The following is a 25,189-nucleotide window of genomic DNA, read 5'->3' as shown; positions in this document are numbered from 1 at the left end:
ATCAATGTCATTCCTAAATGTGCTCTTAGGTGATGATCAGTGAAACCAATTTGATGGTGAGTACATGTGGTGCTTAGTTTTCCATTCTTGGGATACTTCACTTAGTGGAATGGGTTCCAGCTCTTTCCAGGAAAATACAAGAGGTGGTATATCACCATTGTTTCTTATAGCTGAGTAGTACTCCATGGTATACATATACCACATTTTATTAATCCACTCATGTATTGATGGGCACTTGGGTTGTTTCCACATCTTTGCAATTGTGAATTGTGCTGCTATAAATATTCGGGTGCAGATATCTTTGTTGTAGAATGTCTTTTGTTCTTTTGGGTAGATGCCCAATAATGGGATTGCTGGATCAAATGGTAGGTCTATTTGTATCTGTTTAAGGTATCTCCATATTGCTTTCCACAGGGGTTGCACTAGTTTGCAGTCCCAAGCTAATTATTTCTTGAAGAAACCAATTGTTTGTTTATCCCGTAGAGTTCCCACAGTCTGGATTTTCTTCATCCTGTGGTGTTTTTTAACATGTCCTTCTGTCTCCTGAATTTCCTGTATTTCAGTGTTAGATTGAGCCATAGCAAAATGCCAATATTCCACCTTTTTACCTGGGCAGATCTCAGCACACCTCCCTGAGGAATAACAGAATCAGTCTGCTATTCTACCTGCTACCTGTGAGAGAAGAAAAGTTGTTGCCTGGTGATGTTGGAGGGAACCTTCCCGAGATGTTCCAAAACAGTATGTGCACATGGGGACATATTGGGGGCAAAAGTTTAAATACAACAAAGTTGTGCACAGTGAAAAGACAGTGTCCCCAGGAATTCTTGCGCAAGCTGGTGGGAATAAGGACAAAGGAAGCATCTGTCAATACCTGGTGACACCGGTAGCTATGCCCTATGACCATGCAGTCTCTCTACTGGGTACACATCTGTGGCAGACCCTCCTCTGTTCAAAATATTCACTGTCCCTCCCTGACAGTGGATTATAGTACTGCCCCACTGACACCAGGCTTAGCCTTGTGGCTTGCTTTAGCCCATGAAATGTGGGCAGAAGTTTTAAAAGCCTCAGCATGGGGCTCACTGTTCTTCCCTCTTCCATAGTGCCTGGCAATGTTCCAATAGACGCTGCTCTGTTTGCCTCGGTCCTGGAGAAAAAGCAACGTGGAGCAGAGCCTAGTGGGGGGGGGGGGTGTCATGCAGAGGAAATAAACCTGTGTTTTTGTAAGCCACTAAGATTTGAGGGTCATTTGTTTTTTGTTTTTGTTTTTGTTTTTTTTTTTTGAGACAGAGTCTTGCTCTTTTCCCCTGGCTAGAGTGCCATGGCGTCAGCCTAGCTCACAGCAACCTCAAACTCCTGGGCTTAAGCGATCCTCCTGCCTCAGCCTCCCGAGTATCTGGGACTACAGGCATGCGCCACCATGCCCAGCTAATTTTTTATATATATTTTTAGTTGTCCATATAATTTCTTTCTATTTTTTTTAGTAGAGATGGGGTCTCGCTCTTGCTCAGGCTGGTCTCAAACTCCTGAGCTCAAGCAATCCGCCCACCTCGGCCTCCCAGAGCGCTAGGATTACAGGCGTGAGCCACCGCGCCCGGCCCGGAGGGTCATTTGTTACTGCAGCAAAACCTAATGTCTTAGCCAGCTCAGGCTGCTATAACAAAATACCATTATCTGGGTGGTTTAAACAATACACATTTATTTCTCACAGTTCTGGAGGATAGAAGTCTGAGATCCGGGTGCCAGCACGGTCGGGCTCTGGTGAGGGCCCTCTTGCAGGCTGTAGACCTCACTTCTTTTATCCTCACATAGTGGGAAGACAGCCAGCCAGCTGCTTCTTAGAAGGGCACAATCCTATTCATGAGGCCTCCATCCTCAAGACCTAACCACCTCCCAAAAGCCCTATCTCCAATATCATCACATTGGGGATGAGATTTCAACATGTGAATTCTGGGGGGTGGGCACAAATGTTCAGCCCATCACACTGGCCCATCCTGAGTGATCTGACAGCCCAGAGAATTCAACTGATACAAATGCTTTTTAAACCAAGTGAAAAAAGGAAAAGAAACATGCATGTATACAATAGCCCCCCCTTATCTGCAGTTTTCCTTTCTGAGGTTTCAGTTACCCTCAACCACAGTCCAAAAATATTAAATGGAAAATTCCAGAAATAAACAATTCATATGTTTTGAATCGTGCACCATTCTCAGTGATGAAATCTCGTGCTGTCTGCTCCATCCCACCTGGGACGGGAACCCTCCCTTTGTCCAGTGTGTCCACACTGTCTAAGCTACCCACCCATTAGTCACTTCGTAGCCCTCTTGGTTGCAGATTGACTGTCGAGGTGAGGTACTGGAGTGCTTGTGTTAACCCTTATTTTACTTAACAATGGCCCCAAAGCACAAAAGTAGTGATGCTGGCAATTTGGATATGCCAAAGAGAAGCTGTAAAGTGTTTCTGTTAAGTTAAAAGGTGAAAGTTGTCGACTTAAGGAAACGAAAAAAAATTGTATACTGAGGTTGCTAAGATGGAATCTTCTATTTGTGAAATTGTGAAGAAAAAGAAACTCATGCTAGTTTTACTGTCACACCTCGAACTGCAAAAGTGCATGACAAGTGCTTAGTTAAGATGAAAAAGGTGGCCAGGTGCAGTGGCTCACGCCTGTTATCCTAGCACTTTGGGAGGCAGAGGTGGGAGGATCACTTGAGGCCAGAAGTTTGAGACCAGCCTGGGCAACACAGCGAGACCCCATCTCTACGAAAATTTTTTTAAAAATTAACCAGGCATGGTGGTGCGCCTGTAGTCTCAGCTGCTCAGGAGGCTGAAGCAGGAGGATCATTTGAGCCTAAGAGTTTAAGGTTACACTGAGCTATGACTGCTCCACTGCACTTCAGCTTGGGCAACAGAGTAAGACCCTGTCTAGAAAAGAGGCTTTCAGTTTGCCTACCCAGTACAGTGCTCATTTCTGGTAAGAAACCTTGATCGGAGGAGGAAGGCAGAGATACCCTCTTGCCCAGACAGTGCACATCATTTGGGCAGGCTGACCTCACTTCCTGCCACAGGGCAGGCACGTGACCAAGCCAGGCCAGAGTAAGCCATGATGCTACTGGTTCCGGAGGCCTCCTGACAAGCCAAGGCCAAGGAGAGGCTGCCTACATTGACGTGGATCCAAAGGTTAAAAAAGCCAAGTGGAGAAAGACCCTGAGCCCAAACCCAGCCCTGCCTGAAGCCACACCTACCACAGGATTTTTCCTTTTTATGAACTAATAGATTATCTGTTTAAACCAGTTTGAGTTGTTTCTGACCCCTGCGACATAAAGCGTCCTATCTATTATTGTCCCAGGAGACAAAATCTCCTCCCCTCAGCCCCAACACCAAACACAAAGTATTCACCCTGGTAAGTCACAAATGACCAAAGTAGGAGCCTTTATAGATGTTTCTGGAGAGATGGGGAGAGAAAAAAAGAAGACATAAATAATCATTATTTACAACTTCCACAGTAAAGTTCTCCCAGCTACCCCTTCCAGCTTGAACTCCAAGGCGTCTGGGGTAGAGACTGGGCACCACCAAGCGAACACAAAACTATCCGGGCTCCGACTCCAGGTGCGGATGGAGAAGGGCAGGTCAGGCCTGGAAAGGAAGCGAGTAGGAAGCATCAGAAAGGGCTCCCCCTCCCCGCCCCTCATGCCCTGAGAGCAGAAATCAGAGGAGGAGCTCTGGCCAGGGCTCCCCGCGGTGACTTCTTCAAGCCCATAGCTTTTCCTAAGAGAAGACCGACCGCAAGCAGGTCAGAACGACAGCAAGAGGGACGCAGAACAGAATTAAATTAAGTCAGAATTGAGACGTGGGCTTAAAAACCTTCCAGAGACTCTGCCCTCCTCCTTTCACAGACAGAACGGAGGAGGCCCGAGCGGCAGCAGGGGCCGCGTCCCCAGCGCGCGCGGTGCGTGTGTGGCGGGGTGGGAGGGCTGCGGCTACCTCCCGGGCATAGATCGCAGGAGCAGAGATGACGTAAATCGTTCGAGAGTCTCCGTCTTCAGGACGACTCCAGTCTACGGACGAACTGTGGAAAGAAAGGAGGAAAGGTCCAGGCCCTTTAAATCCTCAGGCCTTGTTTTCCCGACCCATCCGGAGAGGTGAACCAAAGCCACCTGGGGATAAAAGAGACCCATCAGGAAGATGCATCAGGAGTGACATGGAGATTGCTGCAAGTAGCCAACAGCGACAAGACGACAAGACGTACGTCTGCGCCCAGCCCCTCACCTCGGGCCATCCTCGGAACCCTCCTGCGTTCTCAGGTTGTTGAGTGCTTCAGGGAGCGCGTGCACCGATGGCTCCGGGGTTCCCGCCAGCAAGCGAGACCCAGTATCCCGGGCGAGGCCACGGCGGCGCACGTGGACCAGCAAAAGCGCAGCCCCGGCCAGGCCCGCGGCCGCCAGGAGTCCCAAAGCCGGCGGCAAAAGGAAGCGCTGCGCGTCCCCCTGCCTGAGGCCTGGCGGAGCTGCAGGCAACGCGCCAGCGCCGTCCGCGCCACTGGGGCGAACGGGGAATTCGCACCGCGCGCCCATGTAGCCGGGCGCGCAGGCGCAGACGAGGCCGGAGAAGTGGGCGTAGCAGCGGCCTCCGTGGGCGCAGGGGCGCGCGGCGCAGGGGTCCGCGCGCTCGCGGCAGTCGCGGCCGCCGAAGCCCAGCGCGCAGGAGCAGCGGCGCGCGCCGCCGCCCTCCACGCAAGTGCCGCCGTTGGCGCAGGCCCGGCCGGCGCAGTCATCGAGGTCGTGCTCGCAGCGGGGACCGGCGAAGCCGGCGCGGCAGCGGCAGCGCAGGGCGTGGCCCAGGTCCAGGCAGAGCCCGCCTGTGGGGAAGGGGACATCAGGGGGCGCAGGCCGGGGACAGGGGACCCCACGCCTGTCCTTGCTGTTTCTCAGCTCTGCAATCCCCTTCCTGGGTCCTCTTTCTCTAACTCAAGGGCCAACCTCTGGGAGTTTGCCTGGAAAACCAGCTCGCTTCTTTTTTTTTTCCCTGATGAAGTCTTGGAATAATTCAGTGTCACCTCTTTGGCTCTCTGTGCCTGTCTCTCTCTCGGCTTCAATCATACTTAAACAGTTAACAGTTCCCAGAAGCACCTGGCCTTTGCCCATGCCGCCTACCCAGAATGCTCCCCCTTTCCCCTCCCTCCTTTTCGCCCATCTTTTTCACCTTTTCTCTTCCCTAGTTCAGATCTCTGCGCAGATGTACCTTTCTCCAGGAAGCCTCTCTGACTCCCCCATCCCAGCCCTGATCACTGTGCCCTGGGCTTCTCCAGCCCAGCCCTGACCACTCTGGGCTGAGGATGAATCTGTCTTGCCCTCTAAGCTGGTACCCCCCGGAGGGCATGGGGTCACTGCGGTGTCCCTAGTACCATTCATCCCAGAGTGTTTTGGAGAAAATTAGTATGTCCACTAGCAAGAATTTGCCAGACCCTTTACATTCATGATCTCCTTTAATCTTTTAACACCTGTATCAGATCAGGTCTCTCCCCTGCTCACAACTCTCCTATGGCTCCATCTCACACAGAGTAAAAGTGAAGGTTCTCCTTCTGGCCCAGGAGGACCCACAGGATTCACCCCAGTCACCTCCTTAACCCCATCTCTCACCCTTGAGCACCTGCTCCAACCACAGTGGCTTCCCAGCTGACCCACAACACACCAGGCAGGTCCTACCATATCAGCTCCCCCAGGGCAGGGTTCCCTGCTGTAGCACCAGTGCCTAGGATAGGGCCTGATACACAGTGAATTCTCAGTAAATATTTACGAGATAGGGACTATCCCCTTGCCCTTTTGCAGAAGAATAGGTTGGGCAGAGGGGGGGAAGGCCACGTCCCCAGGCCCTAGGGCTAGAAGAGGCAAAGTCACCCAGGACTGTCTGAGCCATGCAGGGTCCCCCACCCTCGTCCCTAGCTGTTCTAGTCCCCTGACCTCACCATTGCGGCACGGCTGCAGGCTGCACCGGTCCACCCTCTTCTCACAGTTGGAGCCTTGGAAACCAGGCGGGCAGTGGCAGATGTAGGCAGAGTCAGGGTCTGCGCCGCCGACACACAAGCCCCCGTTGAAGCAGGGTCCATCGGCGCATGTCACCCCGCTCACCTCACACCGCAACCCGTAGAACCCACGGGGGCAGGCACATTCAAAGGACCCGGGTGTCTCCTGGGCAAGGGCAAGAGGACTTTGGAAGGGAGTTTCCTTGGAGCAAAAGCCCATCCCCCTCCTCAATTGGGGGCTGCTCCTTGTCCAGTCCCAGGTCCCAGTATGCAGGGGCCTCGCCCTGGAAGTCCTCCCCAGACAACCCCGCGCTCCACTCCATGTTTCCGTGTCTGCCCTTGTAACCCCGCAGGGAGGAGGCTCTGGAGACCCAGAGGGATCTCATTCCCAGTGTCACGCCTATCCCACCAAATGCTGCTCACCACTCTGCCCTTCTTCCGACTCCCCCCACATGCAGGAATCCTGCTTTGACGTCCTAGAACTCAGCCCATCTCCTCCATGAAGCAGTCTCTGGATCGCCCTTTCCCAGGCCCTCCCCTTAACCTGAACCTGAGAGTTTCTCACTCTCCCATGGTGGCAGTGTCCAGGGGGCCCACCTGGGCTCCACTTTATCCCAGTACTACACACCAGGCTCATTCCCACCTCCTCACCTTTGCTCCCCGCAAGCCACTCACCTGGCTACCCTCTCTAATCACCTCCCCGAAGCCAAATCACACTTGAGAAGCCCCAGCCCTGGGCCATCTCTAGGAAGTCTTCTCTGATGTCTCCGCCACCCCCCCCCCATTTCCCATCCCAAATCCCCAACCCACCTGGCCTCACCACTTCCTACCTTGGGTCCTGAGTTCTCTATCTCCCTAGGAGGTGGGGGGGCAGTTGTGACCCCACATAAATCCTTATCATTCCACACCTTTCGGCACCACCCACTGAGTCTGTTCTCCCCAGTCCCAACCCCATCACCTAACCCTACTGCAAGGCCCCGGATGCAGGCTAGACAGCTCCGGGGGGGCCTTCCTGACAGCTACTCCCAGACCTCCTCCCCAGGAGCCCCAGAGAGGGCGCCTTGGGAACTCCCAGGTAAAGTCCTAATCAGGATGAGGTGGGAAGGGGTGATACTGACACTACAGCTGCCCCCATTGGCACACGGGTTCCCATCACAGGGCCCAGGCCCAGGTATGAGGCATCCGGCGGTGGCAGAGGATGGACCCCTAGGGCCAAGGCAGCTGCTGGCTGAGACAGGAACCGTGCAGAGGGGCCCAGTCCAGCCCTCCAGGCATCGGCATTCGTTGGGCTGCTCACAGAAGCCGTGCTCTGGGCTGCAGCCTGCTCGACACACTGCTGTGGGGGACAGAGAAGCAGAGAGAAGAGGAATGGCACTGTTGGAGAAGGCCAGCATCAGGATGGGAAGGAGAGAAGTGTCTGGGCACTTTCCATGTACCACCTTGTTTCATCTTTGTGACAAACTTCTGGCCTAGATGTGTGACCCCTGACCCCCGTTTTCCAAACAGGGAAACTGAGGCTGAGAGAGGTGAGGTGATTGATCTGCCCAGCTAGGAAGTGGAGGAGTGAGGAGGGGAACTCAGGACGCTGGGCTCGAGTCTGTGCTCTTGGGAGGAGGATGGGGTAGGGGCCCCCAAGTCAGAGCATGCAGAGGGGAGACTGAGGGGAAAGGGAACTGGGGAGGGACCCCGCCCCTTCAGGGAAGATGGGAGAGTCTTGGATTAGGGCAGGTCTGGGAAGATCTGGATTAGCCTTGGGGTCCTGGGGACCTTCGTGGGGCTCTGGAATTTGGGGAGGGGCCTGAGGGGACCCAAGGTGGAGGTTGGGGATCCCAAGTTTTAAAAAGCAGTGAGTTCTGGCCTGCAATCTCAGGGAGGGGATGGAGTGGACTAGGCAGAGTTTCCGAAGCTCCTGGGTGGGAACAGGACGGGCCCCAGAATGAGAAGAGCTCTGGGATCCTAGCGTCAGGAGAGGGTGCGGGTATGGTTAGGGAGGGAACTGGAGGGTACCGGCGTGGGAAGTGGGTGTGGGCTTCCTATTTGGGGCAACAAGAGTGTGGGAAGGGGGCAAGGCTGGAGCGAAGTCTATTGTCCGTCCTCAGTTTCCCCGAAGGCGGTGGCTGGATCGTGGGAGGGGACTGAGGGGGCTGCCGTCAGCGGCTTTCCCCGGTTCACCGGATAGGGGTGTCTGGGGTACGCGGAGAGGGCTCTAGAGTCCCCCAAAGAGGGTAACAGGGTCGTGAGAGGTGACGGGGGGCCGCAAATGACGCTAAGGAGGGGCCGGGTTCCCCGGTGGAACGGGGTGGGACGCGGGACTCACTGGGCGCCTCACACTCGTCCTCGACGGGCGCGCAGGGGCGCAGTCCTGGGCCGCACCGCGAGGGGGCGCTGCGCGGGCGGCAGAGGCGCGCGCACGCGGCCCCGACGGCGGGCGGCTCGCAGCGCGCGCGGTACGAGAAGCGCAGCTCCCAGGCGCCCGCGCGCCGCACGTCCCGGGCCCACGGGCTCCCGGCAGCCAGGCGCCGCCGGCCGGCCACGCGCGCGAGCAGGCTCCAGGCTGGCCCTGCAGGGAGAGGGGAGGGAGGGACGCTGGGGTGGACCCGGCCGGACCCAGGTGTTGCGACGGACGCCGAGCGCGCCGGCTCGCGCTCCCCCGCCCCTCCTAGCGAGGCCAAAGCACCTTTGTCAAGCCAGTTACCCTCCTTACTTAGCAAGGCTGTCAACTCTGCTAATGCACCTGGGACTTTCCATGTCGCGATCCCCTCTAGTACCCTAGGACCCTCGCGATGGTGACATTCTCTCACGGAAACCGTAATACCGGCCCGGCGCGGTGACTCACGCCTGTAATCCTAGCACTCTGGGAGGCCGAGGCGGGAGGATCGTCTGAGATCAGGAGTTCGAGACCAGCCTGAGCAAGAGCGAGACCCCCCCCCCCCTTACTAAAAACAAAAATTAGCCGGGCATCGTGGCGCACGCCTGTAGTCCCAGCTACTCAGGAGGCTGAGGCAGGAGGAGCCCAGGAGTTTGAGGTTGCAGTGAGCTATGATGATGCCACTGCACCCTAGCTGGGGCAACAGAGCAAGACCCTGCCTTGAAAAATAAAAATAAATAAATAGGAAATAAAGTAATAAGGCCTCTAGCACCCCGTGATATTTAATATCTTCATATGGACAAAGGACAACAACAGGTCTCCTGAAGTGAGGTCATGACACCTCAAATTAGGCCTCAGGATCTTCCTATATCGAAATGGTGGCAGAGACCTCAATTACTAGACCATTAATTAGCCCCTATTGCCTGAGACCTTGGCATACTGGGAGAGTGACAGTTTGTGCCACACTTTTCTGTATCTAAACAGTGACCAAACCCCGACTGCAGGGCCTTACATAGCAACAGAGTTTCCCAAATTGAGGCTATAAATCAGCCTGTATAGTTCCCTGGAACTTTTGCTCAATATTCTCCCTGGTGAAGCTGCAACATCCCTTAGGGCTCCCTGGGACCAACATATGAAGAAGGTGGCACAGCCTCACATAGAAGAGCCAAAAGTAACTCATATTGTGTCCTGGGTTCTCAAAATCATATGGCGCTAGAGCAGGGCTGTGAAATGCTGTATCCTGCTCTGGTGGCTTGATCCCAAGATAGTAAGAGAGCTTCTCCCACTCCGCCTGGTACCAGGACCATGGACTCCTACATCCAGTACCTGGGCATCTCTCTGCCTGAGATGCCAAGAGCCCTTGAGTTGTTAACACCCAGCACCACGCTCCAGGAGCTGCAATGACATCATAGGACCCACCCTACAGACAACCCCCCATGTCACTATCCTGGACCTCATATTGGACCCCAATTCCCTGGAGTCCCCTCAACCCCACCTCACAGTCCCAAGATTGAAGACACTCACCTCCAATGTGCTCTCCTAACTCCTCTCTCCAGGTTTCAATGATGAGAGAGAAGGTGCCCTGCTCGGGTGGAGGAAGGGGGAGAGGAAAGAGTGGAAGACTCCAGTTAGGGCGGGTACTCAGTGAAGGCCAGTGTTCGGGGGAACAGTTCCCAGAGGGACTAGCCCAGGGAAGGAGTGACATCTGTGGCTTTCTTTATTGAGCACTTTACTCAAGATACCTGGCTGAATCCCTCAAAAGGGACCCTTATGAGATACCAGGATGATCCCTCCCACTTTTTTTTTTTTTTTTTAAAGATAGAGTCTCTGTCACCCAGGCTAGAGTGCCCTGGCGGCGTCAGCCTAGCTCACAGCAACCTCAAACTCCTGGGCTCAAGCAATCTTCCTGACTCAGCCTCCCGAGTAGCTGGGACTACAGGCACGTGCCACCATGCCCGGCTAATTGTTCTACTTTTTGTAGAGATGGGGTCTCGCTCTTGCTCAGGCTGGTCCCATTTTACAGCTGAGGAAACTGTGGCTGGAAAACAGAAAGTCACTTGCTCAAAAGGACAAGGGTCTAGAATTCCAATACAGGTCTGTTCAGCTCTGTGCCTTTGGGTGGTGGGGAAGGGAGATAGGATTTTGGAGGTGAAGGAGTAACGAATACAGGTCCCCACTGGAGACAGTGAGGACAGAAAAGGTGAGAGATTAGTGGTCCCCAAGACAAGGTGTGGGGGATCCCTAGGTGCAAGGAGATTGAGGGAGAAAGGGGAGAATCCTAGGTTTTAGGGATCCTTAGGGAGGAGAGGTAGGGTTTTTTGAATTTAGGGTTTCCAGAGGTTGGGTTTGGGGTTCTGGGAATTTGGGGCCCCCAGCATGCAGGGGACCGCCAAGGGTAGGGTTCAGGGGTCTGGGAATGTGCGGTTCCAGGTGGTAGAGTTACTGGTCTGTCAATTTTCTCCCCCGTCCACGCCCCCGCAGCAGGGTTAGAGTCTCGGAAGCTGAGGGGCAGAAGGGGGTGGAGGTTTGGGTGGCAGAGTTAGGTCTCCAGCACCAGGACTGCCCCAGGGCCAGGTCTCACCGGCCAGCCGTCCCGGAAGGGCACCCGCATGAATCCGTTGGGCAGCGGCAGGTCAGGTGCGGGCGCTCCGGGCTGCTCGGTGTAGACGGGTCCACGCGCACTCAACGCCGCACCCAAGGCGCACGGGGACTCGGCGGCCTCCTCGGAGACCCCCGGCTTCAGGCAGACTCTGAAGAAGAGGCGGCAGGGCCCCCGGGTGCTGCAAGGGGACCGCGGGGCCCCCGGGCCTGGTCCCGGCCCGAAAGAGTGGATCTGCAGCTCGAAGACGCCAGCGGGCCGAGCCTGGGGCGGAAAGGGGAGCAAGGTGAGGCGGCGGGGACCCAGGCGTCCTGTCTGCCCCGCGCTACCTCCCCAGGACCTCCAGGTCGCGCCCCAACCCCGATTCATCCCTTTCTACGCCACCTCTCGCCCGGCTCTGACCTGGGGGAGGAAAAAGAGCGCTAGGATCACCGTCCGGAACCGGAGCCGGGGCATCCGTGGGAAGACCATGGCCTTTCGGGGGTCTCGGGAGTCGCAGCTGCTGGCTCCGCAGCCTTATATCCGAGGGGACGGCCCCGCCCCTTCAGGCAGCCGTCCGGCCCCAGGGGACCAAGGGGAGGGGGCCACAAGGGGAAGGGGTCCGTGGAGGAGCAGCCACGAGATTCTGTATGTGGTCGTGGGCAAGGGCGATGTCGTGAATGTATGATCCTGCGTGTGGCTATGGGTGCGACTTTGTGTGTGGCTGGGGTGGGGCGAGGTTGGGGAGTTAAGCCAGTGTGTGAGGTTGTGTAAGATTTTAAGATTCTGTGAGTGTGTGTGGTCTGGGCGAGAGCTACTGGAGGGTGTACTGACTTTGTGACGGTGTGTTTATGTGGTATTGTGTGGCTCAACGTGTGCCTGAAGTTGTGTATGATTAACACATTGTGAGGTAGTAAATACTTCCAAGATCCTGTGTGTGTGTAAGAGAGAGAGCGCGCACACCTGAGTGGGAGACTAGAGGTACACGTGACTTCATTGATGCTGGACGTTTTGAGATTGTGTGGCTGTGTGGTTGCTTCTCTATACACGTGTATGTGTTTATGTGAGATCTTATGTAGTCGTGTGAACCTGTGACTTTGTGGCCTGTGCCTGTGTCTCCAGGTGGCTGCGTGGGTGTGTAGCAGAGGCTCTGCAAGGCTGTGAGCGACTGAAGGTGTATGTGTGAAGGAGACCGGGTTTGGGAGGCCCATGGGGGTAGCGGTGTGTGGATTCGATGAAGATCCGCGGTTCTGTATGGCCCCGTGTGCGTGTGTGTGTGTTCGTGTTCACGCTCCTCAAGACAAAGCCACCCTCCCAAACGCCGCATCACGGACGCACCAGACGCCGGGGCGCGGCGCCCGCGCCTCGGAGGGGCTCCCAGCTGTATGTAAATGCCGCCATCTGCCGGGCGGCGCGCCCCTCCCCCGCGGGCCCGCAGCTGGGCCGCCCGTTTGGCCTCCGGAAGGTGCGAAGAGCAAATGGGCAGGAAATTCCGTCTTCACATACCAGGGGCCCGCTCCCCCCAACCCCGGGATGAATGCGGGGGGCACCCCCGGGCCCTCCAGGAGCCCCTTAGTATTCCAGGACCTCGGCAAGAAAAGCCAGTTAGGAGCAGATGTTCCAGCCCTCTGGTCATAATCGCTCTGTGCCTGGCGTGGAGCAAAGCCCTTCAGATGGAGCAAACTCATTTTCCAGAGTAAAAAATTTTAATGCTTATAAAATATAAGTATAGGGGAAAAATACAGGTTCAATTTATATTCATGTTTTCCTTCTATAGGTATATGATACCGTGATCAATGAAGCATAGCCCAGCAGAGCCAGGCATACAGTAGGCACTCTAATTTTTTTAACGAAAGAATGCCAGTCTAAAGTTTTCTCTTAATCCTGAGGACACTGGAGTTTGACCAAGGGCAGCTGATGGGTCAGATTGTGCAGAACATCCCAGGCTCTTTCTCCTCTGTTAGTCTTTCCGCTCTCTTCTTTAATTCTGTTTTCACCATTCAGATTTCACCTTTTCCAGGAAGCCCTCCCTAACCCTCCCCAAGGGGATCACACATCTCCTCTGAGCTTCCACATCCCCCTGTGCCTCCCCCATCCTGGCCCTGACCAAGTCCTTCGCCTGCATAGACTCTTCCATGGCTCCCCAGTGCCTTCAAAATATAGTGTGAGCTTCTAAGGCTGACATTTGAGGCCCTCCTTCCACATTCCCCCTACTCTGACAGGTTCTGTGGCCCCAGAAGGTAGAGCCAGAACTCAGGGACTGACGTTACCAGGAGGCAAATTGGGTTAGGTGGAGGAGTGAGCTTCTTTCTCATCATAGGACATATTCAAACAGAATTCGGGCAGCCAGCCGTGGGAGGAAGAAAATTTCTGGCCTTGATAACTTGGGAGAGTAAGATTCCAGGTCTGAGAAATCTTAGCCATATGGACCCTGGGGGAAAACACTTCTGCCCACAGAGGGAGCAGCAAGTGCAAAGGCCCTGGGGTAACCATGCCTGGCACACTCAGATATCCCCATGGCTTTCCTTCTCACTTCATCCAACCTCTGCTCAAATATCCCTTCCCAAGAGGCCTTCCCTGGCCATTCCATCCAGTCTAAACAGTATCCCCAAGTCCCCCTCCTTACCATACTTTTTCTTTATGCATTTCTTACCCCCTGAGAAATACCTGAGTGTTGTCTGTCTCCTGCATGAGAACATCAGCTCCACGAGGGCAGAGCTTTTGAATCTCATTTGTCCACTGCCGCACCCCAATTCTTACAACAGGGCCTGGCAGTCGGCACTCAGTAAATATTTGTTGAATACTCGAATGCATGCAGGAGGTACTATTATTGGCCCCTTATGGATGAGAAAATAATGCCAGGACCTTGTCCAGGGTCCACAGATGCTGCTGGAGTATTACGCCTGAATGCCAGCGCACTCCTGCCCACCAGACGATACCATGATACGATGCAGCCTAGTGACGAGAGCATTTTAGGAAAACGTCGTAGGCCATGTTGCATGTGTCCCAGAGGCCTCCTGTGCACAAGTCAAGCCTTTTCCTCACCTCACCCTCCAGCTTTGAGCAGGTGTGCCATGACAGCACCACCCCTGAGTCAGCACCGAGGTGGGGGGAGAAGCCAGGGGGACCCACTGGGCACTGACGCACGTGCTACCCAGAGTGCCAGAGCCTTAACTCCCAGAAGCCACTGGACAAACACACACTTCTTCCTTTCATGCCCTGGAGGGCAGACAGATCTGAGTCACATTTCAAAAGGCCCCTGGGAAGGTTGCGTGGGACTGAGCTTGTCCCCCACTGTGGTAGGCAGGTGCACACTTGTGGTGGCGCTCTCTGTCCTCAACTCATTCTCCCCAGGACCGAATTTGCCAGACACACAAGGTCTGCCTCCACCTCTGCTTCTGGTTAGGACGCAGGCTCCATGCTCAAAGCTACGGGCAGAGAACACACAGCCCCCTCCCACCCCAATCCTGGGGACTTCCCAAGCCAGGGAGTGCTGTGGACATCGGGAAACCCACCCCCTCACCCCAATTATAGACAGTACACCCCGGGGCTGCAGATGGTAGTGCACATTTTAATTCTTTGTGGATGCCTGTGAGCTGTTTAAAAAAATCTAGAGTGCAGAGGTTCGATCTGGCCCACAGAGTTTCAAATGCATTTTAATTGTAACAAACACCAGGGAAGGTCTTTCAAAAATATTTAACTGGTACCATCACTAGATGCTGGCTGGAGAGGAGAGACTGGGACAGTAGAGGGTGGCAGGGGGAGACAGTTAGTGAAAGTCAAACTGGTTCAAGATATTTCAATCTGTGAGTAACAAGCCCCATGTGAATATATGCGAATAAAACCTGACATGTATAAAACCCATTTACAACCACTCTACTGAAATACTAACCATCACCATTTTATTTTTTTTAGAAACGGGGTTTCACCCCATCACCCAGGTTAGAGTGCAGTGATGTGATCATAGCTCACTGCAGCCTTGAACTCTTGGGCTCAAGTGATCCTCCTGCCTCGGCCTCCCAGTAGCTGGGACTACAGGCATGCACCACCATACCTGGCTAATTTTTTTTTTTTTTTTTTCATTTTTTTAGAGACAGGGTCTCGCTATGTTGCCCAAGCTGGTCTCATCTCCCGGCCTCAAGTGATCCTCCTGCCTCAGCCTCCTGAGGTTGCTGGGATTATAGGCCTAAACCATGACTGGCTCATCCTACACCATTTTAGAAATAAGGAAACTGAGGCAGAGGTGGCTTGCCTAAGGTTCACTTCGCTTCCATTTGAGTGCCTACATGGGACTGCCTCACTGAGCCCTCAAACCTAGCCTATGAGGTAGGAGCTATTATTTTATAAATGTAGAAAGAGAGGCACTGAGAGGTGTAGTAACTTGGCCAGGATCATGAGCCAAGCAGGAAGTGGTAGACCTTGGAATTAAACCCAATCTGGAACTCAATACTCTTAAACAATACACAGTGGTGCCATTCAATGCAGGAGCCAGGAGGCACATGTGGCCATTTAAATTTAACTTAAAAATAAAAAATTCAGTTTCTCAGTCACAATAGCTACATTTCAAGTGCTCCATAGCACTATGTGGCCACTGTACCGGACAGTATAAATATAGAACATGGACCAAACATCACAGAAAGTTCCACTGAAGATCACTACCATATAGTCTACCTGTTTTAATTACATGCCAAAATTTAAAAATAAGGAGATTTGGCCAGGCTTGGTGGCTCACACCTGTAATCTCAGCACTTTGGGAGGCTGAGGTGGGAGGATTGCTTGAGCTCAGGAGTTCAAGACCAGCCTGGGCAACATAGTGAGACCCTGTCTCTACAAAAAGTAAAAAATTAGCTGGGTGTGGTGGCACATGCCTGTAGTTCTAGCTAATCGGGAGGCCGAGGCAGGAGGATCACTTGAGGCCAGGAATTTAAGGCTACAGTGAGCTGATTGTACCACTACACTCCAGCCTGGGCCACAGAGCAAAACCCTGTCTCTATTTACAAAAAAAGGAGGGAGGTACGGGGGGAGATTTAATAAAAATTCCAATTTCTAGCTTTTGAAAAATTGGAAGGTTGGACAGTCGGGCAACTCTAGGCCCACCTTCCCCCAGCCACAGCAGGGTGGAGCTAAGCAGCAGTTGTCCTCTTGAGAGGGGGCAATCTGTGGCCCACCGGCGCCCCACTGGACCCGCACCTTACATTATTCCACAGCAGCCTGGCAGCTACCTGTCTTTAAAACCCCAGTTGCCATCCTCTCTTCTCTTCTCCACCATGGGGAATCTGGGGTTGGCGAGGGAGTTGTACTTTGTGCAGAGCACACAGCACACAGAAGACACAGCCAGTCAGGGACCCAAGTTTTCAGATTCACAGATCAGGGTTAAAATCCAGCCCTGATCTAACAGAGCACCCACTCTGTGCTTCGTAGCTGATCAGCCACTGTGAGACAATGACCCAGAGTCCCAGACCTCACCCTGATGCCCCATCCGGAGACTCTCTGGACACAGCAGTTGTGGAGTCTGGATGCAATTTATTGGACACGTGGCTGCCCAAGCCTTGGTCTGGGAGCACTGGGGCCTGGGGCTCTGGACCCAGGCACTGAGTTTGTAGAGGCCCAGAGGTCAGGGCTGTTTGGAGCGAGGCCACAAGCGGCTGGTGAGTGAGCCGAAGAAGAGGTTCTGCTTGTTGGACTTGGAGAGCTCGGCCAGGCGCTGCTGCTCCTCCTGGTGTCGGGCGGGGACAGACAAAAGACCGGCAGGGTCAGCCTGGGGTGGGCAGAGCCTCCTTCCAGACTCTCAGGTTCCCAGGTCTCAGCCCACCTTTCCTTTGGACCTCTACCCAGCTCAGACCCCTTTCCCGAAACCCCTCACACCCCAAATCCCCAGCCCAGACACTGGTAAGAGCCACCAACGAGCCACAGAAACCCAGGCTCCGATGTTGGGGGGACACCATACTCAAATCCCAGGCCCTCAGGGCCTTCAGTCCTGAACCCCAGTAGCTTCTCAGGCCCCAAATTCTCAAATCCCCTTCCCTACATCCCAAGGGCCCTTCCCCTGAACCCTGGGATCCTATCCCAGACCCCGTTACCCCAACCTGGATGCTAGTGACACCCTAGACCCAAAGCCCACCACCCTCTTCCCTAGACTGCATCATCCTGCTCCCTGGGCCCCCCAGTGCCTAGCCCTGAGTCCCATGACCCCTGTCCAGATGCTGGAGGTCCCCCAAGCCCAAATCTCCAGGGACTCCTTCTCTGGCACTCAAAGGCTCTAGCCCTACCTTCAGGAATCAAACCCAGAATCTGGTCAACCTCAGCCTAGAACCCTGGGAAACTCTTTCCCAGACATAATCCATCTCTTAGCCCCACTTCCAAATTAGCAGGGTCCCACCAAGACCATCAGAACTCCTTCCCCATACCCTTGGATCGAGTGCCCAGGGATCATCTCTCTTTCCAGACCTATCTAAATCCACAGTCTATCTCCACAAGCTACCGCCAGACCTACTCAAGACCACCAAGGGCAACCCCTCTCCCAGACCTATTTCAAACACGTGCCATTTCCTGCCTCCTGTCCTCACAGCAGGCTGCAGAATCAACTCACCCCTCACAACAGCCCTACGAGACAGGCTGTGCTATATCGCCCTGGTCAGACAGACACTGGGGCAAAAAAGAGAAGGTGTTTGCTCAAGGTCAAACAGCCAAGCAAAAAGCACGGAGACAGGCTGCTCCAGGGCTCCTCCTTCAGGAGCCTCAAAACTGATCCTGTGGTCTGAGATCTGGGCACTGACCTGCTCTAGCCGGCTTTGCCGCTGTTTGAAAGCCGCCAGTGGGTCGTCCTCCAGGGCATAGTGCTCCAGCACGGTCCGGACATCCTCCACACCATTCAGTGCGATTGCTGCGGGCACAACAGGTGCGTGGTCAGCCAGGCTCCTCAAGGCCAGGGGGAGGCAACGCCCACCAGGTAAGGTCAGACACTGGGCCGGGGGGTGGGGGGGGGTCAGTGCCACCTAGAATGCTTCTCAACGCTCTGTAAAGGGTCCCCTGAACTTTCTCGAGTGTCCCCTAAACATTCCAGAGGAGCACCACGAACATTCTAAGAAGCTCCGAAAGACTCCAAGATGCTCAAGGACCTCCCACACTCAATTGTCCAGCTTTACATGAAAAGCAAGCAGAATCAAGCATCCATCATTCTTCTTGAGGGTCAGGGGCTCTGGGGTCAGAGGCCAGGAGGTCAGGGGTCAGCCTCACTCTTGAGGAAGGCAGACAGATCCAACAAGACCCGGTCATCAGAGTTGCCGTCCCAGGGCCGCAGGGCAACACCATTGTAGGGCTGTAGGCTGAAGGCCTCCTTCTTGCAGTCCACGACGACTACTCGAGCTGGGTCCCGATTCAGACATGAAATGTCCTGGGAGTGAGTGAGAGGTCAGGTTAACGTCCCAAGACACCAAGAACGCGCAGAGGGAGACAACACACACACACGGATCACCACGGCACCGAAAGACCTCTTGGATGATGAAATGAAACATCACAGGGATCTGGGGAGCTAGTCACACAGATTCCTGGACCCAGGGCCCAGGCACACAGAGGCTGATTCAGAGGTTCTCTGCGGAGGGAGGTGGGCACTTGCCTGTTGAACCACTGTCGCAGGTGACTACGATACGTTGCAGGTGCAAGAACCTCTCACCCAGATAAAGAAGTAGAGAGATCTGCAACACCCAGGGAGCCACACAGACACCCAGACAGAGACCCTTCAAGACCTTTAACCACAGCCCACAAACTTCTAAATCTCCCAAAACAACACAGAAGCCCAGATCCACGAAGACACAGACAGAAACCAGCAGACACCCAGACGCATGGATACTTAAAGCCAGACCCACAGACCCCTGAATAGATCAATAGCCACAGTAACAGACCCCAGGTCAAACAAACCCCAAACAGTCTCACATGGGTGATTATAATTACACATAGTCCCAGAAACACTCAGTTACAGTCACAGAGAGAGAAACCAGCTTCCAAATGCTACCTCCCTACCATTCACCCAACTGTCTTCTTTAGGGAGACCCCTCTTCCTCCCCACTCCTGCCCCTGGATTCTGGGGAAAGGAGAAAGGCACAGAGGCCCAGCGAAACAGACTTGTGTCCTGCCAGCAGAAATTGAATCTGGGAAGAACCTTGAGGCCAGGCTCAGAGCTGGGCCCTCTTTCCCTCAGGCAGTGCCAGCCCGCCACAAATCCCAGAGGCCCACCCGTGACCCCCACATGGCACCTTAACATGGTGCCCATCCATGTATCTCGTGGCGTCCCGGAATAGGCGGTAGGAGATGAAACCATGGGGGTCCACGCTGTCAATGAGTGGAAATGCAGTCTGGGTGGGAAGGGAGAGAAAAGGTCAGGCCAGGCCCTGGCCCTCCGGATCTCCCACACCTCCTGCCACGCTGACCATCCCTGCTCTGTCCCCGAGTCTCACCATGCCCGTCTCTGAAGTGAAGATGACGATTTCATACAAAGGGGCGAGCTGCTGGAACAAGGTCTCAATGCCTGGGCGCTTCTTAAACCTCCAGCCAGTGGCCAGCTGGGGAGACAATGAAGACAGTGAAACACCGAGACCCAGAGCCCCTTAGAGTTCCCAAGAGCACAGAGACCCAGGCTGAGGGATTCCCAGAGCCAGAGTTCTCCCCTGTCTCTGTGGCTCTTAGGGATTCAGGAGCACATGGCTGTGACTGAGGGTCTGGGTCCCAGAGTAAGAGCCGACTCCTTTATGGCACTTACTGTGCCAAGGCACACCTACAGCAATCCCACAAAGTGGGTATTATCATTATTGCCTTTTCCCAGTTGAGGACAGCGAGGCAGTGAGAGGTGACACCTCCTTGCCAAGATCACAGCAGAGCTGGGGTTGAAGCCCATGTCATCACAACCCAGCCGCCCCAGGTCTATCCCCAACCAGCTGCCTTCCACCAGGACACACCGACCACTCAGGGTGCAAGAGGACGCCCGTGAGCTCCAATACAAGCGTGTAGGGCGGCTGGTAGTACGGCTCCTGCAGAGGGTCTGGGAGAAGGCAAGGGCTGGTGGGCTCGATGATCATCTGTGGGAGAGGGACAGGACAGGGGCACTCAGACAAGGAGGCCGGGCACTGGAGAGGGAGGGACGGGGACGGGGCCCAGGGCTCCTGCTCACCTGTCTATAGTCTTTGAAATATTTGTATGTCCGACGCAACTGCTGTACCAGAATTGGATCTAGGAGAATACCAGGCACAAAGGGATTCCAAGATAAGCCACTGCTCAACCTCCCAGACAAACCAGGGGTTTATTATCTACTGGATACAAACAGGTCTGCACACCTACCTGGTATGAACCAGCTCATTTCTAGGCCCAAAGGTAAAAGATAATGATATACCACCGGATAGGAACAAAGATACTTATTTACCTGCTCCCATTTTAAGCTGAATACTCATATCCACAGACTACCCAGGTATAAAATAGAATGTTTATACACATCAGCCCACTTAAAACCCACATTCATATAAATCTGACATTATTCCAATATATTTAGTCCATTTTGAACCACTAGGCTTCTAGATCTGCCCACTTTAAGCCAGCATGCTAACTCTAATTAAACCACGAATATATTATTATAAACACATCTATATACTTTAAGCCAGGGCTTCTCAACTAGGAACAACTTTGTCTCCCTTTTCCCCTGAGAAATTTGGCAATGTCTGGAGACAGACACAGACACACAGACACACACACACACACACACACACACACCCACACACGTTTTGAGACGGGGGCTTGATGTTACCCAGGCTGGCCTCAAACTCCTGGGCTCAAGTGATCCTCCTGCCTCAGCCTTCCAAGTAGCCAGGGCTACAGGCACACCATTGAACTAACTTCTGAAGACATCTTTGATTGTCACAACACTGGCATCTAATGGATATACGCCTAGGATGCTGCTAAACATCCTACAATGCACAGGGCAGTCCCCCACAACAAAGAATTACCTTGCCCAAAGTACCAAACCAGGTGAAAAACCCTGGTTTAAATGAATATACTGAATCCAGTTTGAAACAACAAACTTACATGATTGCTTGCCTACTTCAATACAGTATTTTTAGTCCAGTTCTATCTGTGGGCCTGCCTCTTAAAAACCGCAATATTAAAACCAGTTAAGAGCTACATAAGAGTGATAGGATATCAAAAAAACAACAACAACAACAACAACAAAAAAAACACCACCCAAAACCAGTTAAGCAAGTAAACTTACACATTTTAAACCTACATGTTTACCTGCCCAATTTAAATCAGTATATTTATTTAAGCCATTATGATTCTACATCTATCCAGTTAAAATAGCACTTACCCACCTGCCCAGCTTAAAACAATCAACATATTAACATGCCTGTTTGCAAAATTCCCCAGCACAAACAGGTGGCTTTCTGGACCCACCAGTTTTATTTTTCTCCTGGGAAGGGCCAGGTGTAACAGAATTGACAACTACTCTCTACTATCCAATTTGTCAGAAACTCCCCACCAAAAGCTGGTTAACCAAAGGGGGAAGGAGGAAGGAGGCATTGTTTTGGAAATGAGGAGGGAGCCGGATGGGGTAGGGACTTGTGGGGGGGGCGGGTAACAAAAAGAGGCTGTCATAAAGAGGAGGGGGTTAGGGGCTGCAGCTGCTCAATCTAAGGCACAGGAAGCCATGTGTCTGGAGATAGGCATCCCTGTCTCCCCAGGCCCTCCCACCGGGGCTCCCCTCCCCCATCTGTCCCTGACCATCTGCTCCAGGGGCTGAGGGGCTAGGGAAGGGGGCTGGGGCTTTGTAATGCCCCTCCCCCGAAGGCTATCCAGCTGCTGGCCCCCCACACCACCCATGGAAAGAGGAGAGGCCAGGGACATCAGATGGGGAGGGAGATAGCCCTACAAATGGCAGGGCTGGGAGGGTCAGGGGACCCCAGAATCTGTGCTTATTTATACTCACCATTGTCGAACTCATCAGGAATCTGGGAGGTAGAGAGAAAAATGAAAGGTTTGGGGTGGCAAAGGCAAAAACCCCATCACACCCAGAAAAGGAATCTCCAGGGCCCCAAGAGGAGTAAAAAAAGGTCCCTGGGAGGGACAGGCTCACTCCAGACCAGAAATGAGCCTAAACAAACCAAAAGGGATCCCCTCTCATACCCATGGGTTAGGACTCCTGGCAAGTCCTCAGTCTCTTTCCCCCTCACCTTGGCACCGGTTTCATCCACAGGGTTGTTTCCTGCAAGGGAGACAGGGATGAACAAGAGGAACTGGGGCCCAGTCTCCGAGGTCTTGAGGAAGGGGATGAGTCTGGACTCTTGGGTCTGTGGGAAGAGAGCTAAAAGCACAGACTCCTGGATTCAAGAGAGGAGGGTGGGAGCCAGGATTCCTGGGTCTTTGGGCAAAAGAGGGCTAGGGCAAGGTCTCCTGGGTCTCTGAGAGATAAAGGAACTAGGGGAAGGGCTGGGCCTTTTGGTGCTGAGGGAAGACAAAGCTTAGGAAACTGGTGCAGGCCTGTCCTTCTCCATCTTCCCCTCTTCCCTGTAGCCTAGTACAGGAACCAACTAGAAGGAGTAGAACCTTAAGCAGAAGGAGAAAGCAGAAGAAAGGAGACTTCCCCAGTTTCCAAAGTGGTGTCCTAGTTGGCTGCCCTACTGAGGAAGGAGCCAGGCCATGAAGATGAGAGAAGTTCTTAGGGAGTATGAGGGGGAGGTTCCACAGTGGAATCTGGGAGGTCAAGAAAACCAAACAAGGGCGGGGTGGGGGTGGGGGGTGGCATGGGTGTGTCACTCACCGAAGATATAAACAACACTCACGGTCCCACCAGCTCCAAGCAGCCCCGCAAGCCAGAGCGCAACTTTTTTGGCATAGCTGGGACCCTCTGAGCGCGGCTGCTGCTGTGGCCCCTGTGCCTTAGTGCCCCCGCGGCTCCCAATCTCTGCGGCCTGTGATTGAAGAAGTGGAGGTCGGCCAAGAGAGAAGAGAGGTCAGGAAGATTCCAGCATGTCGGTCCAAGAAAAATCAAGGTCGGGATCCAAGAAGCAGACATCCACATAGCTCTGGACATTGCGTCCTTGCAGGGGCTGCCGAGAGGCTGGGCCCCTCAGAGGGTCAAAACGGTGAAAACTAGACTGCTCGGAGCCAGAATGCCGGCGGGTGAAAGGCCGACAGGCCAAGTGCCCAGATTGGGATGCCTGAAGCAACGGGACCAAAGGCAGACAAGGGACAGGAAGGGGAGTTAAGATATCCAGATGTCTGGGGCTCAAGGTAGCCGAGTACAGAGAGGAAGGGATGGAAGCAAGGTGGGGAAAGGCAATCATCGTCTGGGGCTTGGGGAAGTAGGCCACGGAAACGATAAACTTGGAGGTCAGAATGGCCGGGTCTCTGTCAACATGGAGGCAGGTCGAATCGGAAGCCTGAACATCTACCTCACCACACCACCACCACCACCGAGGAGATAATACCCCCAAGGCCAGGCTGGGACCTCAGCGTCCCAAGCCCGTCCCCCTCAAGTATCACCTGAGTGGTCATTGAAATGGGGAGCAAGTAATCCCCTTCCCCGGCGCCCACGTGGGTGGGAGGTGGGGGCCTAGAGGATGCACCTGGGCCCCCAGCATCCAGCCCCAGAGAGCAAGCGTTGTCCACTCAGAAGGCGGGGAAGCGCCCCAAAACGCCGGCGGCGTTTCATTCAACACCCTGAGGTGCGGCGTCCCAGAACCCCCAAGCGGCGGCGATATGTCCGTAACTCCAACAAGAGGCCCCTGCACCGAGGGCGCCACACTCTTTCGGCTAACCTGCTCTGGGGTCCGCGGGGGCGGCGTCGCCAACCTCGTGCACAGTCCCCGCGCGCCCAGCCGAAGACCGCTCCGCAAGCGCGAGAACAGTGCAGCCGAGGCCGCCATCTTGCGCTGACGCCACGCGGCTCCGCCCACTCGCTCCCTCTTCGTCCTCCCCGGGCCCGGACTACGGCCAATAGGAGCGCGGAGGCGGGGCGGGTAGACGGGAGCCCGAGAGAGACAAAGGACTTCAGGACGATTGCCGCGGGCGAGCTCGACTCTGATGACTCTCCTGGATGCCCTGGGGTGCGCCAACTGGGATACAAAGTCATATGGCATTATGCTCCGATTCGGCCGCACAGAGCGCCACCTCCCCTGCAACTTGACGTGGCGGGGACAGGGATCACATCCATCACTCAGGGGTGAAGCTAAGACCATATGAAGGAATCCATTATCTGCCTTTGTCCAAAAAGCAAATAGTCACAAGTCAGGTGGCTCCTCTCACCCTCTGTAGGAGTCTGCCTTCACCTCCCAATTGTCAGAAGTAGAAACTGAGGCCCAGAAAGTGGGCTGAAAAGCCAGCCCTCAAAAACTATTTTCCTCACGTGGAGGTGGTCTCTCCTGTTCCCTCCTACCCTGAGTTTCTGTAAAGGATCAGAGAGCCAACCATTTCATCTGGGGCTCAGCCCAAGGCACAGCAGCATGTCTGGCTGGGTAGGGCTTATTGAGAGTGAGCGAGAAATCAAAAACGAATCAGACGCTACAGGTGAATCGCCCCCAAATTATTTTGAGTGGCAGGCAAGTCCAATTCTACTTATGTAAACTTTGAAAACGTAAATACTAAGGTAGTAAAAGTACAATGTCAGGGAAGGGAAACAATTAATTCAGGGCTGTGGTTACTTTCAGAGGAGAATGGATTGGGGGGCTGCGGACGGGGGTCCTAACTATATGGTGGTACATACTCTTTCCTAAGCGGTGTGATGGGGACATGGGTGTTCCTAGAGTATCTTTTTGAACATCTAAAATATTTTATAATACATTTACATTTGTAAAAAGACATGAAAAATGAGGAAGGGAAAGAGGTTCAAGGTGCTAAAATCACATTCTCTACACTGCTCCCATTCACTCCCCAGGTCATCAGACAAGCTACTGCAATTTTGGTGTCACTGCTACTAGGGCTCAACAAAAAGGACCATCAAGTGCTGTATGCTGCAGCATGGGAGGAATTTAGGTTTCCTGGGGAATACTGACTGTGATTTCACGTAGCATAAGTCATGCCTGAGTAAGACACCACTTCATCAATCACATGGCAAGTTCTGTTCTAATCATCTCTTTCTGATGTGGTCTCATACACTCCTCACAACAGCCCTCTGAGGCAGGGACTGTAATTATTTTCTAGATGGGGAAACGGGACTTAGGTAGGACCCAGTTATTTGCCTCAACCACAAAGC

General features: G+C 53.9%; 2 protein-coding genes across 2 annotated transcripts; both read right to left on the bottom strand.

Moving 5' to 3' along the window:
- Positions 1–3,406: 3,406 nt before the first annotated feature.
- DLL3 (delta like canonical Notch ligand 3) lies at positions 3,407–11,474 on the bottom strand. Its single transcript, XM_069457950.1, has 9 exons — positions 11,383–11,474; positions 10,963–11,244; positions 9,906–9,963; positions 8,331–8,573; positions 7,132–7,349; positions 5,957–6,179; positions 4,261–4,849; positions 3,976–4,060; positions 3,407–3,627 (listed from the first exon to the last, which is right to left on the bottom strand). The coding sequence occupies exons 1-9, from the start codon at positions 11,449–11,451 to the stop codon at positions 3,622–3,624; spliced, it is 1,773 nt and encodes a 590-aa protein (XP_069314051.1). The 5' UTR covers positions 11,452–11,474; the 3' UTR covers positions 3,407–3,621.
- A 4,509-nt stretch (positions 11,475–15,983) lies between these two features.
- On the bottom strand, positions 15,984–23,882 carry TIMM50 (translocase of inner mitochondrial membrane 50). Its single transcript, XM_069457097.1, has 11 exons — positions 23,757–23,882; positions 22,757–22,907; positions 22,170–22,201; positions 21,926–21,947; positions 20,123–20,181; positions 19,911–20,030; positions 19,413–19,517; positions 19,212–19,310; positions 18,196–18,352; positions 17,736–17,842; positions 15,984–16,675 (listed from the first exon to the last, which is right to left on the bottom strand). Exons 1-11 carry the CDS (start codon positions 23,862–23,864, stop codon positions 16,574–16,576), a joined length of 1,062 nt encoding a protein of 353 aa, XP_069313198.1. The 5' UTR covers positions 23,865–23,882; the 3' UTR covers positions 15,984–16,573.
- Between the last annotated feature and the right edge of the window lie 1,307 nt (positions 23,883–25,189).

Source organism: Eulemur rufifrons, chromosome 24 (assembly GCF_041146395.1).
Source record: "Eulemur rufifrons isolate Redbay chromosome 24, OSU_ERuf_1, whole genome shotgun sequence".
NCBI classification, from domain to species: Eukaryota; Metazoa; Chordata; class Mammalia; order Primates; family Lemuridae; genus Eulemur; species Eulemur rufifrons.
This window is presented reverse-complemented; position numbering and strand designations above follow the sequence as displayed.

Excerpts from the sequence above, each read along its gene's own strand:
- DLL3 (XM_069457950.1), bottom strand. The coding sequence starts at position 11,451 with ATGGTCTTCCCACGGATGCCCCGGCTCCGGTTCCGGACGGTGATCCTA. Across the intron at positions 9,964-10,962 it reads CCTTCCGGGACGGCTGGCCG|GGCACCTTCTCTCTCATCAT; the intron begins GTGAGACCTGGC and ends CCACCCGAGCAG. Across the intron at positions 4,061-4,260 it reads GGTTCCGAGGATGGCCCGAG|TTCGTCCGTAGACTGGAGTC; the intron begins GTGAGGGGCTGG and ends TTCTTTCCACAG.
- TIMM50 (XM_069457097.1), bottom strand. The coding sequence starts at position 23,864 with ATGGCGGCCTCGGCTGCACTGTTCTCGCGCTTGCGGAGCGGTCTTCGG. Across the intron at positions 20,031-20,122 it reads ATTTCAAAGACTATAGACAG|ATGATCATCGAGCCCACCAG; the intron begins GTGAGCAGGAGC and ends CCTCTCCCACAG. Across the intron at positions 19,518-19,910 it reads TCTTGCACCCTGAGTGGTCG|CTGGCCACTGGCTGGAGGTT; the intron begins GTGTGTCCTGGT and ends TTGTCTCCCCAG.